The 13,963-nt window shown below is 41.0% G+C and overlaps 1 protein-coding gene across 1 annotated transcript; it reads right to left on the bottom strand.

Annotated features, from left to right (window-relative positions):
• Positions 1 to 3,002: 3,002 nt before the first annotated feature.
• LOC144464790 (uncharacterized) lies at positions 3,003 to 10,859 on the bottom strand. Its single transcript, XM_078172700.1, has 2 exons — positions 10,735 to 10,859; positions 3,003 to 5,733 (listed from the first exon to the last, which is right to left on the bottom strand). Exon 2 carries the CDS (start codon positions 5,723 to 5,725, stop codon positions 3,674 to 3,676), a length of 2,052 nt encoding a protein of 683 aa, XP_078028826.1. The 5' UTR covers positions 5,726 to 5,733; positions 10,735 to 10,859; the 3' UTR covers positions 3,003 to 3,673.
• Positions 10,860 to 13,963: the final 3,104 nt, after the last annotated feature.

A 13,963-nucleotide genomic window follows, 5' to 3' on the forward strand; every position in this document is an offset into this window, starting at 1 on the left:
GTAAGTACAAATTACAGGACAAGTGTTAAGTCATAGTAGGATACTTATTACTTTGTGTTGCAGGTTTCCCCAATGTCATTGGTGCACTTGACTGCACCCATATCAGAATAAAATCCCCCTCAGGTGCCCATAAGGGAGATTTTGTGAACAGGAAATCCTTTCACAGCATTAATGTTCAGGTGAACATGACTTTATGACATTAATGAACATTGTACATTGCTTGTGATGTGCATTGAATGGTTTAATAGTCTACATCTTATAATTTCAGATGGTCTGCAATGCTGACTACCTGATCAGCAATGTTGTGGCAAAGTGGCCTGGCTCAGTCCATGACTCACGAATCTTTCGGTCCTCTGCAGTCTATTGGCGCCTGTCACAAGGTGAGCCACATGACCTCAATTAATAACCACTTTTAAAATCAAGGCTATGTCAAGAATGTCCCTCTATTGATAAGGCTGTGATGATGACATTTTGTATTCACAGGTGAATTCTCTGGTGTGCTGCTGGGGGACAGAGGCTATGCCTGCGAGCCTTTTTGCCTCACACCCTACGCAGACCCTCAGGAAGCACAGCGGGCATATAACGATGCCAATGCCAGGACAAGGGCTCGGATCGAGATGACCTTTGGCCTCCTGAAGGCACGCTTCCAGTGTCTGCACCATCTGAGACAGAGCATGCGATATTACTGTGGCCTGTGCTGTCCTCCACAATGTGGCCTGCCTGAGGAAGGAGAGGGCCCCCAGAGTGCCATCAGATGTGGACTGGGACAATCCGGCCATCTTCCCGGGTGACGACAGTGGTCGGCTGATCAGGGACCAATACGTTTTGAATTATTTCAGTTAAAATGCATTCTGCACATTTAAGTTGAATATGGCCTGCAATAGCAGAGGAATTTGTGTTATTTTATATTAATTTGGCTTATTGTGCTGTGTACTGTGCGTATACAGGCCTGACATTTGTTCATTTGTTAAGTATGGATTTGTCCTGCATTTATTCCAGTGTGCAGACATGCAGGGTGTTTTATATACAGACCTTTGAGAATGTGTATTTATTCTTGTGATGAATAATATGCTTTGATTCAGTGCTTTCTATCTTGTAGAGCACTGTGTGACGTCACTTTTGAAAGGAACTGATGGATTACTTGCTTTGATTTATCCTATTCAATAAAGGAACATCATGTCATCATGTTACTGTATGGTGTGTATTTTTTTAATCATTTATTTACAGTGTATATATATATATATATATATATATATATATATATGAGAGAGATAGTCTAACTAAATTTTCTACTAAAATCATTTATCTAAAATGACTGCAATTAATGATCACAAATGTTTAAATAATGACAGTGGGTCTCGTTGAATGTGATAAGAATGTGTAGTGTGAAGTGGAATAAATATTAGTTTCCATTTGTGGTAGCTGCTGACTGAGATAAGGGATGAGATTAAATAAATCCTGGAACTTAGCCTGGTCTGGAGCAGGCTAGCTCCACAGAATAAATCTCCATGGTAACTTATGTCAAAACATATCCCACTTCCCCCTATCCTGCTTTTGTGAAACTGGATCAAGGATAAGTTGATCCAGGATAACCAAGATATCCTGGCTTAATCCCTTATCCTGGTTTTGTGAAACAGGCCCCAGGACAGTTGTTTTACCTGAGTCTGTATTCAGGCAGATGTCATTTAACACCTTTACAAGTGCAGTCTCAGTTGAGTTGGAGTTGGTCATAGATGCTATTTGTATTTAAATAGTTACTGACTTGGTTGAATACAACTTTCTCAATAACTTTGCCTATAAAGGGGAGGTTTGAGATTGGCCTGTAGTTGTTGAGCACAGAGGGATCAAGGTTTCTTTCTTTAGGAGGGGTTTGATAACTGCAGTCTTAAGAGAGGCTGGAAAATGCCTGAAAGAAGAGAGCCACTCACAATCTTTAGAAGCTCAAATGCCACACAACCAAAGATGCTTTTAAAGATGCTTGTGGGGAAGGTGTCAGGACAGCAAGTAGATGAGCTGAGCTGCATCACAGTTTTTTTCAAGAGTTTTGCTATCAGTGGCAGTAAATTCAGATAAAGAGGCTATTTGTATTTGATGATTTAACCAAGACATTACATAACAGGGTGGAGCTAATGCTTTTTCTAATATTTTCAGTCTTGCTATGGAAGAAGGAAGCAAACTCATTGCATTTATCAGGTGACATAAAGTCTTGAGGTAGATGTACTGGGGGATTTGTTAACTTATCAACAGTGGCAAACAGTGCACAGGAGTTTTTAATGTTCTTGTTAATGATGTTAGAGAAATTAGATTGTCTAGCTTTTCTTAACTCATAGTTATAAGCTTGGAGTTTGTCTTTGAAAATATCATTGTCAACCTGAAGCTTGTTTTTTCCCCATTTACGCTCAGCTTTCCTACATTCTCTCTTCTGAGTCGCTACAGCTGTGGTATACCTCCATGGTGCTTTACATTTACTGGGGCTTTTTTTAAGCTTGGTAGGTGCTACAGAGTCAAATACCCTGAGAATATTGGAGTTAAACAGACTTAGATGGTCCTCCACGCCCTGAGTTGTTATGCATGGTGTAATAGACATGGCTTCCGTAAAAAGACTGCAGGTATTCTCATTAATATACCTCTTAGGGACAGTTTTAGATTGAGTTTGGCTAATTGGAGAGACCAGGCCATCAAAGAATACACAAAAATGATCAGATAGTGCTAAGTCTATAACATTCACATCTAACATTAACTGAAGAAATACAGAGACCCTCACTGATAACTAGATCCAGAGTGTGACCTTTGATATGAGTGGAGTTGCTAACATGTTGTACCATATCAAACATGTCAAACAAAGCAGTGAGCTCTTGATGAAGCAGAAATCGGTGTCTGCAGCTGGGCCTGGGGGCTCCCGACCTTGCCTTCAACTCTTTAGGTTGGACTCGCCTTCTACTCAAATAAGTATCTTAGAATCAGATGGCTGGTGCTGAGGAAATCACTGGAGACACGTGGAATCAGGTGCAACCGTGTTTAATGTGTTCACAAGCAACAACACACACAACTCATGAGTCAAGCTCTGGAACAAGACTTAAGTTTCACTCTCTTTGCGCTCCCTTTTATGCTGGTGAAGATTCTGCTGAATCTCCACCTTTTTCCCTTAATCCTGCCCACTTGAGCCTGAACACAATGGTGGCATGTTTTTGCCTTTGGTTGAGTCCGATCTTAATGGTGTATTCTTTTAGAGTCACCTGGGTATGAGTCATACTGGTGTCCAAGGCCAAGCCCATATCAGCCTGGGCTGGAATGCCCCAAACTTTCCCACCATTGTGTTTGAGCCAGGTCTCACGCTATTTTTTAAAAACACTGAGTACACATTAACACTGAGTACACATTAAACTCACCAGTTATGATAAAAGAATCAAAATCTGTAAGGATGATTGATCAATGATCAATAATGGAAAAAGACAGACCAATCAGATTTCCAGTGAAGCACAGAGTTGCAGAATACCACAAGCACACAGTAATCACTAGTTTCCCCTCTAAACTTGAGTCAAATATCAGGACAAGATAACTAAAAAAAAATAAAAAATCATTGAAGATTTGTTTGATTGATCAATAAAAGTAATGAAAAAAATGGTGACGATCAGAATTAGGTGACAGTTTCATAACTGGTAGAAACTTTGTTCTAGTAGTAATCCTCTTCTCCTCCACCAAACCCAGCTTGAACTATTTCTTTGATCCTCTCAGTCTCCTGGGGTGGGGCAGCTGGCAGAATTGCTTTCAGACCATTCTCTATTTCTGCCATCCTGTCATCTGTCTTCCTCTCAAACTCCTTCTTGTTCTTGAGGACCAGCATAAGGATGCCCTCCTGAGCTGCTGTGCAGGACTGTTGCAGCTTCAAACGCTCTTGAAGGAATTCTGGCTTCTCCTTATCCATGGCCATGAGCTTGCCCAGGCTGCTCACTCTGTCCATCAGGTACTTGTTGGACACTTCAGTGTAGGTCCCTGAGATCATGTGGACCAGACTGGCAACATTGGAGGCTTGGAAGGCCTGGTTGTACAGCATGTCTTTGACAAATAGTTTATTGTTGTAACTGAGTTTCTTTGTATCATCAGCTGTTGAGACGAAATCTTTCAGTGTCTTGCTGAGGCTGCATTTGATGATGTTAGAGATCATCTGGAAGAAGCGCACCATCTTCTCCCACTGCTCTTTGACTCTGCCCATGGCATCGAGACCCTTGACCAGCATCTTGATGGTGGTTTCAAAGTCAATCTCCTTGAGCTTACAGCTCTGCATTTCAACCAAGATCTCAGTCAGCTCCTTCTGATTCCGCTCCATTCTCTCCACAGACTTCTCATAGGCCTCCCGTGTTACCTTGAGTTGTTCTCGGCTCTGCTCAATTTTGAAACGAGCGTTATCTGCTGCTCTCTGACTGGCAGACTGATCTCCTGTGCTGCTCTGTGCTTTGCTCATCATTGGTGATGTAGGAGAAAGAGCTGGAGAGCCCAGTACTTTTTTGCTTTTGGTGTCAAAGATGCGGGATTCTTCATCCAGTTTCTTCAGTTTCTTGATGAGCTCTGTTTCTTTCTTGTCACCCCAATTTTCACCAGGTTTATATGTGGCCAGTTCTTCACAGATGTTAATACCCAGCTCACAAAGGTTCAGAGCATCATTCTGAAGTTTGCTCCCTTTCATCTTCTTTAAGGCCCCAGAGATTCTTTTGAATTGAGCTTGAGACCAGTTTGTCTTTGTGGATTGTGCTTTCTGATCATACAGGTCCTGCCAGGCTATTTTCCCTTCCTTCAAATACTGTGTAAGAGTTCCTACAATGGAAAGAATCTCTGCAGACTTACAGCCGACTGAGAGCACATCTACGTTTTCATTTTGCGATTCCTTTCCTTGGAATTTGTCTATGAGTGTTTCTGCTGAATCGCTGATTGTTTTTATTGGAGAACTTACCAGGTTAACGACTCCATTAACCAATCCTGTCACTGCCTTTGAAAGTCCTTCAACCACATCCATTCCAATCATTTCCCATCCGGAGGGAAGAGAGTCCATTGCTTTCTTGTAGCTATCTTGTGCTTCATTTATTTCCTTTTCCATGGCCTCCATTGCTTTCTTGGACCGTTCTTTAAGCTCAGTGGCGGTCTTCTCCCGTATTTCATTTTCCTTAATCTTCATCTTCACCTTCTCCAGCTCTTCTCCATGAAAGCGTTCAGCATTGACACAGGCCGCCAACAGTTCCTGGATTAAGTTGATGACATCTGTGTACTTCTTTTCAACACTGCCTGACAGTGTCACACATTCATCTGCAATGGTGCGAATGTTTTCCAGCTGATTTGGCAGGAGCTTGTCAATAACTTCATCAGGTGCATTGAAAAGGAGCTTGACTGCTGCCTTCATGTAATCAGGAACTGTGGCTGTGTGAAGGCGGATCTGATCCATATTCTTGTGGGCCTCATTGAATGCATGCCAGCCTGAGTTACAGATTTGCATGAGGCAGGCCCTGAACGAGTCTGGGTATTGTATGTACTTGTAGCCCTTCTCTGGGGGGTTCTTGTTGATGGAGAAGTCATCAGATGAGGAGATGAAGACGAGCTCCCCCATGATGGCGATGGAGAGGGGGGCAGGAGTCAGGTACTCTTCCCAGTTTGCATTAGGCTGCATCAGCATCTTGGTGGTCTCTCGCATATCTGCTGCAGTGGTGAGACACTGAGTGGCCTTAGCAATTTCCATGGTGTGTGCTGTTCAACGAAGCAGATAAAGAAGATGTCATGCAAGTGCTTTGACAAAATACAAACAAATGCAAAATACAATTTATATTACTAATACAAGCCAGGGGGGATCTGTCCATCAAGATCAGGAGGATGGACACACCAGAACTCGTCGATATTATACTTGTGGTTAGCCCATCAATGAGGTACCGATATCATGACATGAAGTTGCAGGCAACAAATGAATTTAATTTGGTGGGAAATGTCTTGGATCACAGCCAATGAGAACCTCCTGAACGAAGTTGGTGTTCTAATCCAATAGATTCCAAGCCAACTGGCTTTGGGAAGACAGAAATTTCTAAAATATGACTTAGACTTACAACTAAATTCATGTAATGACTAAAACTAAATTGAAAATAGCTGCCAAAGTTAACACTGGTAGCTGCCTGCCTCACCACATGATAATTATCAGCATGCAAGTACATACTGTTCTGATGATGTGTGGAAGTTTGCTCATTTTCTTCACTAGTCGGAGCTGACAAGAAACTTCAAGTGAAGTGGTAACAGCAGTTTAGAGAAAAGAAAAGAAAACCAAACACTAAAGGCTCAGGTGTAGTCAATAGTAACGCGGTAAAGGTGAAAAAAAAGTTGCTAGTGCACGACGTGTTCCCTGGCATATTACCGCAAGGTACCGCAACAAGATCCCTGTGGAGCTCAATGTGCGCCTTGCTGCGCGGTCTCAATTTTTGGGAGGTTCGTGGCCACACAACACAATTTTTGTCAACAGGCGGCAAGCACTCGCCGCTAGCTGCTCACCACCGCCCGACTGTACCTAGACCTTAAGATGCTGCTGGATATGGAAGTAGGACAGCTATAGTGCTAGCTCCAGTGCTGTCCTTTCTCCATTAGACTCAGGGGAAGAGGATAGCAAAGTTTGGCTTGACGCCATTATTTAAATTAATAAAAATAAATAAATTAATAAATCCTTGGAATGTGTGGTTTTACAGGCTAAATGTTTTCTTCACGACTAAAAAATGCAAAAACGACATCCTTCTCTGTCTTTTCTAAGGTTGCCTTTAGATCTGTCCATAGTTAGAAATAACAAGAAGATGAACAAAGATAGACTCAAGATAGTCATGTTTCCTGCAGTCTTGAGGAGATGACTGCTCTTGTGTGACTATGTGTGTCTCTGAATCGAGCCCTGGGCTGTGAAGGCAGAAATGGTGCCATGGTGGAGTCTTTCATGATACACCTTCATTTCCTGAAGCTTGTGATGTAGCCTAAATGTCCTTTGCCTGCACTATGATCTGTTGACCCAACAGCCTGATTGTCACTTTGCTTTTACTTTATATTACTACAAATGACCCAAAGGGTTTTTTGCCATTACTGAACTGTTGTATCATGTCTGCTCATATCTAAGAGAAAAGCGCTAAGTAATTTGCCATGGAATTATCTCGGAGAGACTGTTTCTGCTCATTTGGTTCTATCCACCTACCATGCACTGGATGAATGCAGTCAAAGCTACATAAGATACGACAGCAGTTTTTTCACAGGAAAATAAATATGATCTGGTATTAGTAGCAGCCAGTATTCATTTTGTTGTCTAATTTTTTTTTAGTATATTTTTTGGGGCTTTTTATGCCTTTAATCAGATAGGACAGTATAAAATGACAGGAAGCGAGTGAGATGGAGAGATGGGGTGGGATCCAGAAAGGACCACAGGGCGGGACTCGAACCCGAACCCAGGTCGCCGGTGTATGGTGCAGGTGCCCCAGCCAGTTGTGCCACGGCCAGGGCCGTCGTCTAAAATTTTAACGAAAAGTATTCGTCTACACTTTTTCCCATGATGATAATGAGCTGAAAATAAGTTTGATATCCACCTTATTTTTCACGGAAACACGGAGGCAAAACAGAACGCAGCCAGCTTCCGTTTTTTTGTGCGACACTTCTGGTCCAGCACTCTTTCCACTGTGTAAATGGGAATCGCCTTGTTGTTTACCTTGCTGAGTTTAGCTGTATATATATATATATATACATATAGCACATTTTTCACGTCACTATATCACCGTTTAGACTAATCTGATGTTTGTAAAGTCTATAAACACAATGATTGAACAAACATTAGTATTTTCTCTGTGTGTAATTAATAACATGGTTATCGTAGATTAGCTAGGCTAACCGTTAGCTGTTAGCCGTCAGCCGTTAGCGGTGTCTGTAATAACTCAATAAACGGTCCATGAAAAAAATATTTTCTCCAGTGGATGTCTTAGTTACAACATGATTGAGCTAACTGGAGTAGTTTCATGTCGTATCCGACAACGGGAGGCTTTTAACAGATGACGTCCTGATGTTAGCTTTGCTGCTAGTGTTAACGTTAGCTGTCCCTGTCAGCTGCAGCCACTGATGCTTTCTAGACATTGTGATTTCCCAAAACTGAATAAATACCACACATAGCAACACAAAACTGCTTTGCTAGCTCAATCATGTTGTAACGGCTGGATGGTTGATGCGTACATGCTGATTCAGGTGCTATCAGAGCCGATCCGTGCATCACTATGGCTTAATGATCAACTCAGTCAATTAAAACAACCCGTCCTGTGTTAGGAGTGTATGTCGCTGACAGAAAGAAAGAAAAGGGAAAAAAGATAGAAAAGCAGCGTACACCTCACATATTTATTTCTCACAGTTGCGCACACGTGTGGCTGGCATGCAGAAGCACCGTCTGTGTGTCTGTGTGTCGAGGGTGTGAGCCGCAGCTTCAGCTGCTCAGGTAGAGAGGCTGTGTAGCCCGCTGTGTTTTTTCACTGATTCGGTTCTGCAGGTTCTCTGCTGGTACACTGGAGACGGGGATCAAGCAGTTTGTCTCACTCGGGATAGATTGTGCTTTTTTGGTTCATAGTTTATGACTGACGTGCGATTTATTCACGTTTAGAGGGAATAAATTTCCGTTATAACGGAAACGTGGGCACAGTTATCTAACGTTATACAAAATACACAGACTAACTAACTAACTAACTAACTAACTGATTGACTAACATAAACAATTGAAAACTGAAAAAAAAATTAGCTTGCACCGTTAGCTCCGGTAAGGGAAAGCATGAAGGAAAGTGGCTGACCGGAAGTCACGCACAAAAAAACGGAAGTTGATCACTATTTACTTCCGTGTGTGAAAATAAGTTTGATATAGATCTTAGTGACTAAAAACTAAACTGGACGTTATGTTTTGTTTTCATTGATCCATTTTTTGGACTAAATTGCTCGTGATAAATTACTGGACAAAAAAAACACACTTTATTGTATTAGACATGTATGTGGCTTTTCTCAAGCAAGTTTGGTGTATCGAGCTGCATCTGATAGAATATTTACATCATCCAAATGGCTTCAACACTTGATAATTAAAACATGTGACTTTAATATCAATTCCTTATGCCAGTATTAGCCTAAATGAAATGAAGGAACATATATAAAGGACATATATAACAACTAAAAGTTCTTGTAACACTAGTTGGGGTGAGACATGTTCGCCAATAATACACAAATAATATGTGCATGTATTACTGATCATTAATGTGTTTATTTAGCATCATTACAAATGTGTATATGTATTCAACAATTTCTTATCTTACTGAAAATTGAATTTATTTATTATTTCTTGGTAAATCCTTAATAAGCAATTAGTGGGTCTTGATCTGAAGTTACTGATATCTAGTTTAGAACTGCCTCGTAATACATTGTCTTGTCTCTAAGGAATGTAGAAGCTCTCTACTAACCCAGAGGCTACACCGGGTGCATGATTTCAGCCTTGCTGACGCGGAGCATTTGCTGCCAGAATAACACTCTACTATAAACAATTGAATTACGTGTCCGCACTCGGTGTAGCCTCGGGATTAGACCCAGTAACTTAATACCATGACCAACTAGTTGTGATTTACAAAGAATAAATCATTAGTTCAGTAAGAGTAAGAAATTGAGCAAATACATGTGTGATGATACTTAATACAGACCTTATTAACCACTAATACACAGTCCCTCCAGAAAAATGCAATTATGCGATCGCATAATTCAACACAAAATCAGCCAAAGTCCGCATATTCATGCGGGGGCCGCATTTTTTAAAAAACGCTGCACTTTTGCCGCATAAATCGCCGATTTCCGCACAAAATGTGCAAAACAGAGGGGCTTGCATGATTTCATAATCCCCACATTTTCGTTGCAAGAGTGGTTTTCCCTGTGAATGCTCTCTGTAATTTACAAACAGCTGTTGTGTCTGTCAGAGGCTCGCTGTGATGAGACAGAGCGCGCACTGGGCAGAGTTGGTGTGATGTTTCTTCTCTCTCACTCCTGTGGGGAGGAGGGAAGAAACCTTCCAGTGAAATAACTCTCAATCTAAAAGAGCTGGTTATGATTTTAGGCATGAATGAGGGATTCGGTCTCCGAGTAGCTGCGCTCCCGTCACCTCTGATAACGAGACAAGACGGGGAGACTGAGAGCGCAGTGTTTTGTAGGTTTGAGCCATGTGTTTATTAAGCAGTCCTTCCAGAAAAATGTGGTGTTTTTTGTGATTTGCAAACAACTTAAATATTCCCTGCACTTTCTGTGATGTAATATGCGTGCTTATCATAGGAAGTAATTAGAAATGACTCTTTACATTAAAGTAGTAGCCTAGTGACAACAGGGTGTTGGGGGAATCACTTTTTTTTCTCTTTTTCATCAAACCGCAGTTTTTGCAAGTTCCTGCAATTTCATCACATAAAATTGCATAAATATCCCATATATTCCATTGCATTTTTTAAGAAAATGTGCCGCAAAATCAAGGATTTTTGCCCGCAACAATCACAAAAAAACACCGCATTTTTCTGGAAGGACTGAATGTTATGTATTAGTAACTACTATGTTTCACCAAAAAGTAAAACTAAAGAAGACAGAAATGACTAAAATATGACTTTTCATGTAATTCATGTAATGACTGAAACTAAGTTGACAATAGCTGCCAAAATTAACACTGAGCATATGATAATTATTGTCACTTACAGTGTGAAGTGAGAGAGGGTTCTCTTCAGCTGATGTGTTCTGATCGTCTGACGAGGAGCAGTGGAGAGAGGAGGTGCTGAGAGGCATTTTTAAAGGCAAAGAACAGGAAGTGAAACAGTGAACATCAGTCTCAGTGTGTGATAACGTCTCTCAACCAATCAGAAAGAAGCTCCTGACACTTTTTCGTTCCACTGGGCATACATCCCATAATAACCTTTAAGCACACTGTAAGCTGAGCAGCCTTGTGCTCCTCCTCTTGGCGTGTTGAGGCTCCACACTGTGACATCAGAGAGCCAGAGAGGAGGGAGCTGCAGGAGCTCCTCTGTTTATTTGATTGATTGTTTATTGAAAATGAATCATTCACAAAACATCAACACACAAACCACAACGAACACGTCTCAACCTACAATGCACATTTAACATTTAACATAAAGACAGTGAAAACAAATAAAGCAAATTCATAGTTCTGCACTCTTTCTCTCGGGGTCCTCGGATATTTTCATCTTTCATATGCTGTGAGGAGACTTTGCATGTTTATTCCCATTAGTGTCAAAGCACTGAGCTGATCGTCCATAAGAGTCTTTTTAAAAACAGAAAAAGGGCCTTTGTCTTCCTCCATTTGGATGTGTGTGTGCACCAGTATCAGGTTGTTCAGTCAGATCACACTTAGAGCCGGATCTACTAAAGGTTTGCAAGTATAAAAACGTGTTCAGACTCATTGCACGCGCAAAAAAATGTACAAACTGATGTGCTAAAAGTGCGCACTAAGGGTTGCGTCTTTCAAAGGTGCAAAATAGCGCGTCTGCTTTCAGTTAGTACGTTTGCAGCAATATGGGGCGTTTACACGCAATTGTGTGTACTGGAGGAAAACATGTAAATATATTAATTTAGCACACGGAAAGTGATTTATCAAACCTGAAAGCAGTTTTGTTCATAGAAACTGCGTCTATATTTAACACGTGTCAAAGGGAGGTGCAAACGGTTTGTATGTGTAATTGCGCACACATGGCTGCTGTTGGGAATAGAATCATTTTATGTGTTTTACTATAAGTTGTGTTTCACTATATAAGTTTTAGATGTGTGAACAATGAGAATACTGAGATGATTTCAGCTGATCTGAATGTGTTTGCTTTGCAGAAGTGGAGAAGTACAGGAGAGGAAGAGACATGAAGTCTGAGGAGCACATACCGCAATGCTTAGATAATTAGTTTCATATATGGTAAAAAGAATAGAAAGTGATATACAGATAGTAAGGTACAGCACGTGTAGGGAGTTGTGTTGTTCTCTTGTCTTTCAAAACAGGAACCACGCCCCCACCGCCAGCGGGAAGGAGTCAGATTAACAGGAGGCAGGGGCGTGGTGTGGTGAAGGAGGAAGTGGAACTGCCAATGAGAAGAGGACAACGCCTTGCGTGCACAATGACACTCTGTTACGCTCAAATATACTGGGTCAGGGAAGGACAGGAGGTCAGACTTCGTGAACTGACACACCTTTGTTGTTCGTCAGGGACGTGAAGTTGAGACCCAGAGCTCTGTAATTTTATTCCTTTACTGCTTAATAAACTACATTAACTGAGACCGAATATCTTCTCCTATTGCTTCATTAAAGAACACGCAGGACTGAGCTCACACATAGCACATTAGAGAGTAGGATGAGACTCTTAGTCCACCACTGCGGTTATTGTTGCAAGAAGACATCAAAACGATGAAAGAAGACGCAGAGAATGCATTTTTCACCCTCGTGTGAACATTTTTGGTATGAATGAGGAAACAATCATTAACACTGGAACCGCCACGACGGTCTGACACACTGTTTGGGTTTTTATAATGCAAATAATTCTGTTTAGATAAAACCTACAAGCTTCTCTTCCGATGTCTTTTCCTCAAAATGTGCGTGAATGTTTTCTGAAGCCTTTAAGTTACAAAGATGAAACACACTAAACTGAGCATTTATAACTCAGACCGCGGCCGCAGTTACACACACCACTGCTGAAAATTATACATTTTGATACAAACAGGTGGCTATACATATTGCAAAACTCTGTAAAAGTACACCAAAGCATACATTTTAATTTCCAAATATTTATTTGAAAACGAAACCATTCATACAGTCAATAAAAAAACATTCTGTTAATAATAAAAAACAAATGTAATCTCAACAGTGACCGCACCAGCCGGCAGGACTGCGGCTGAACTGCTTCCAGTGTTCATTCATTCATTCATTCAATTGCGTTTTCAATGTGTGTGTGTGTGTGTGTTAGTATGTCAGAGAGGAGGAGTATCAATAAAAAAAAAATAGTTTCCACTAATTATTTCGGTGTTTATTTCTTTTATTCTTTTATTAAAATGCGTAATATAGCCAACAATATTATAAACCAAAAGTTAATCTAATTTATTATTGTAGAATGTATTTAGCAAATCACCACTTTCAACTGGAGACACAGCGCAGCAGCAAAATTATAAAAAGCCGACAAATAGTGTTAATTAATTGTCACGAGACATTGGAGAGGTTGTCAGTCCTATTCTATAGTCTGTAATATTTTATTTTATCATAGCTTCTTGTAAATGACTCAAAAATGCATTTTGTGTGCTTCTGAGCACACGGGAAGCATAAACAATGAAGTTACATATGACGGTCGTGGCGCTTGGAGGGGCACTGTGATCCTGGCGGTCCTAGTGATATAGCGTTTGTGAGACAGTCAGGTTTCTTTGCTGTAGCTCATTTCAGTGTTTATTGGCCTCATCTACCAACACCTCTAATTCCATAGGGTCAAATTTCACTTTGCGCTTTCTCTCCAAACTCGCCGTGCTGCAAACCATAAAACACGCAAAACCCTCATTTAAATAGGGTGTCTCCAACACGTTTGCACCTCTTGTCATTTACGCAGTCACTCTTAGTAAATCACATGCAAACCGTGGTTCAGCCCCCTAACCCGAAAAATTCTAGATTGCGCAGGCAAATTAGTACAGGCTAATTGGGATCTTAGTAGATCTGGCCCATGGTGTCCTTTAACACAACATTTTCTCTTGTGAGAGTTAGTGAGGTGGGTTTAGGTTGACAGCCAGTCCTGCAGAGTGTGTGCAGTGGAACAACAGATGATCAGTAGTTTCAGTTTGACAGAAGACACAGTTCTTATGATCAATACCTAATCTCATTCTCAGCAGCTCACTGGATGGATAGACATTATTCATAATTATGGAATAAACTTCATTTGTCTCGGGGCTTAAAT

Source organism: Epinephelus lanceolatus, chromosome 11, assembly GCF_041903045.1.
Source record: "Epinephelus lanceolatus isolate andai-2023 chromosome 11, ASM4190304v1, whole genome shotgun sequence".
Taxonomy (NCBI): Eukaryota; Metazoa; Chordata; class Actinopteri; order Perciformes; family Serranidae; genus Epinephelus; species Epinephelus lanceolatus.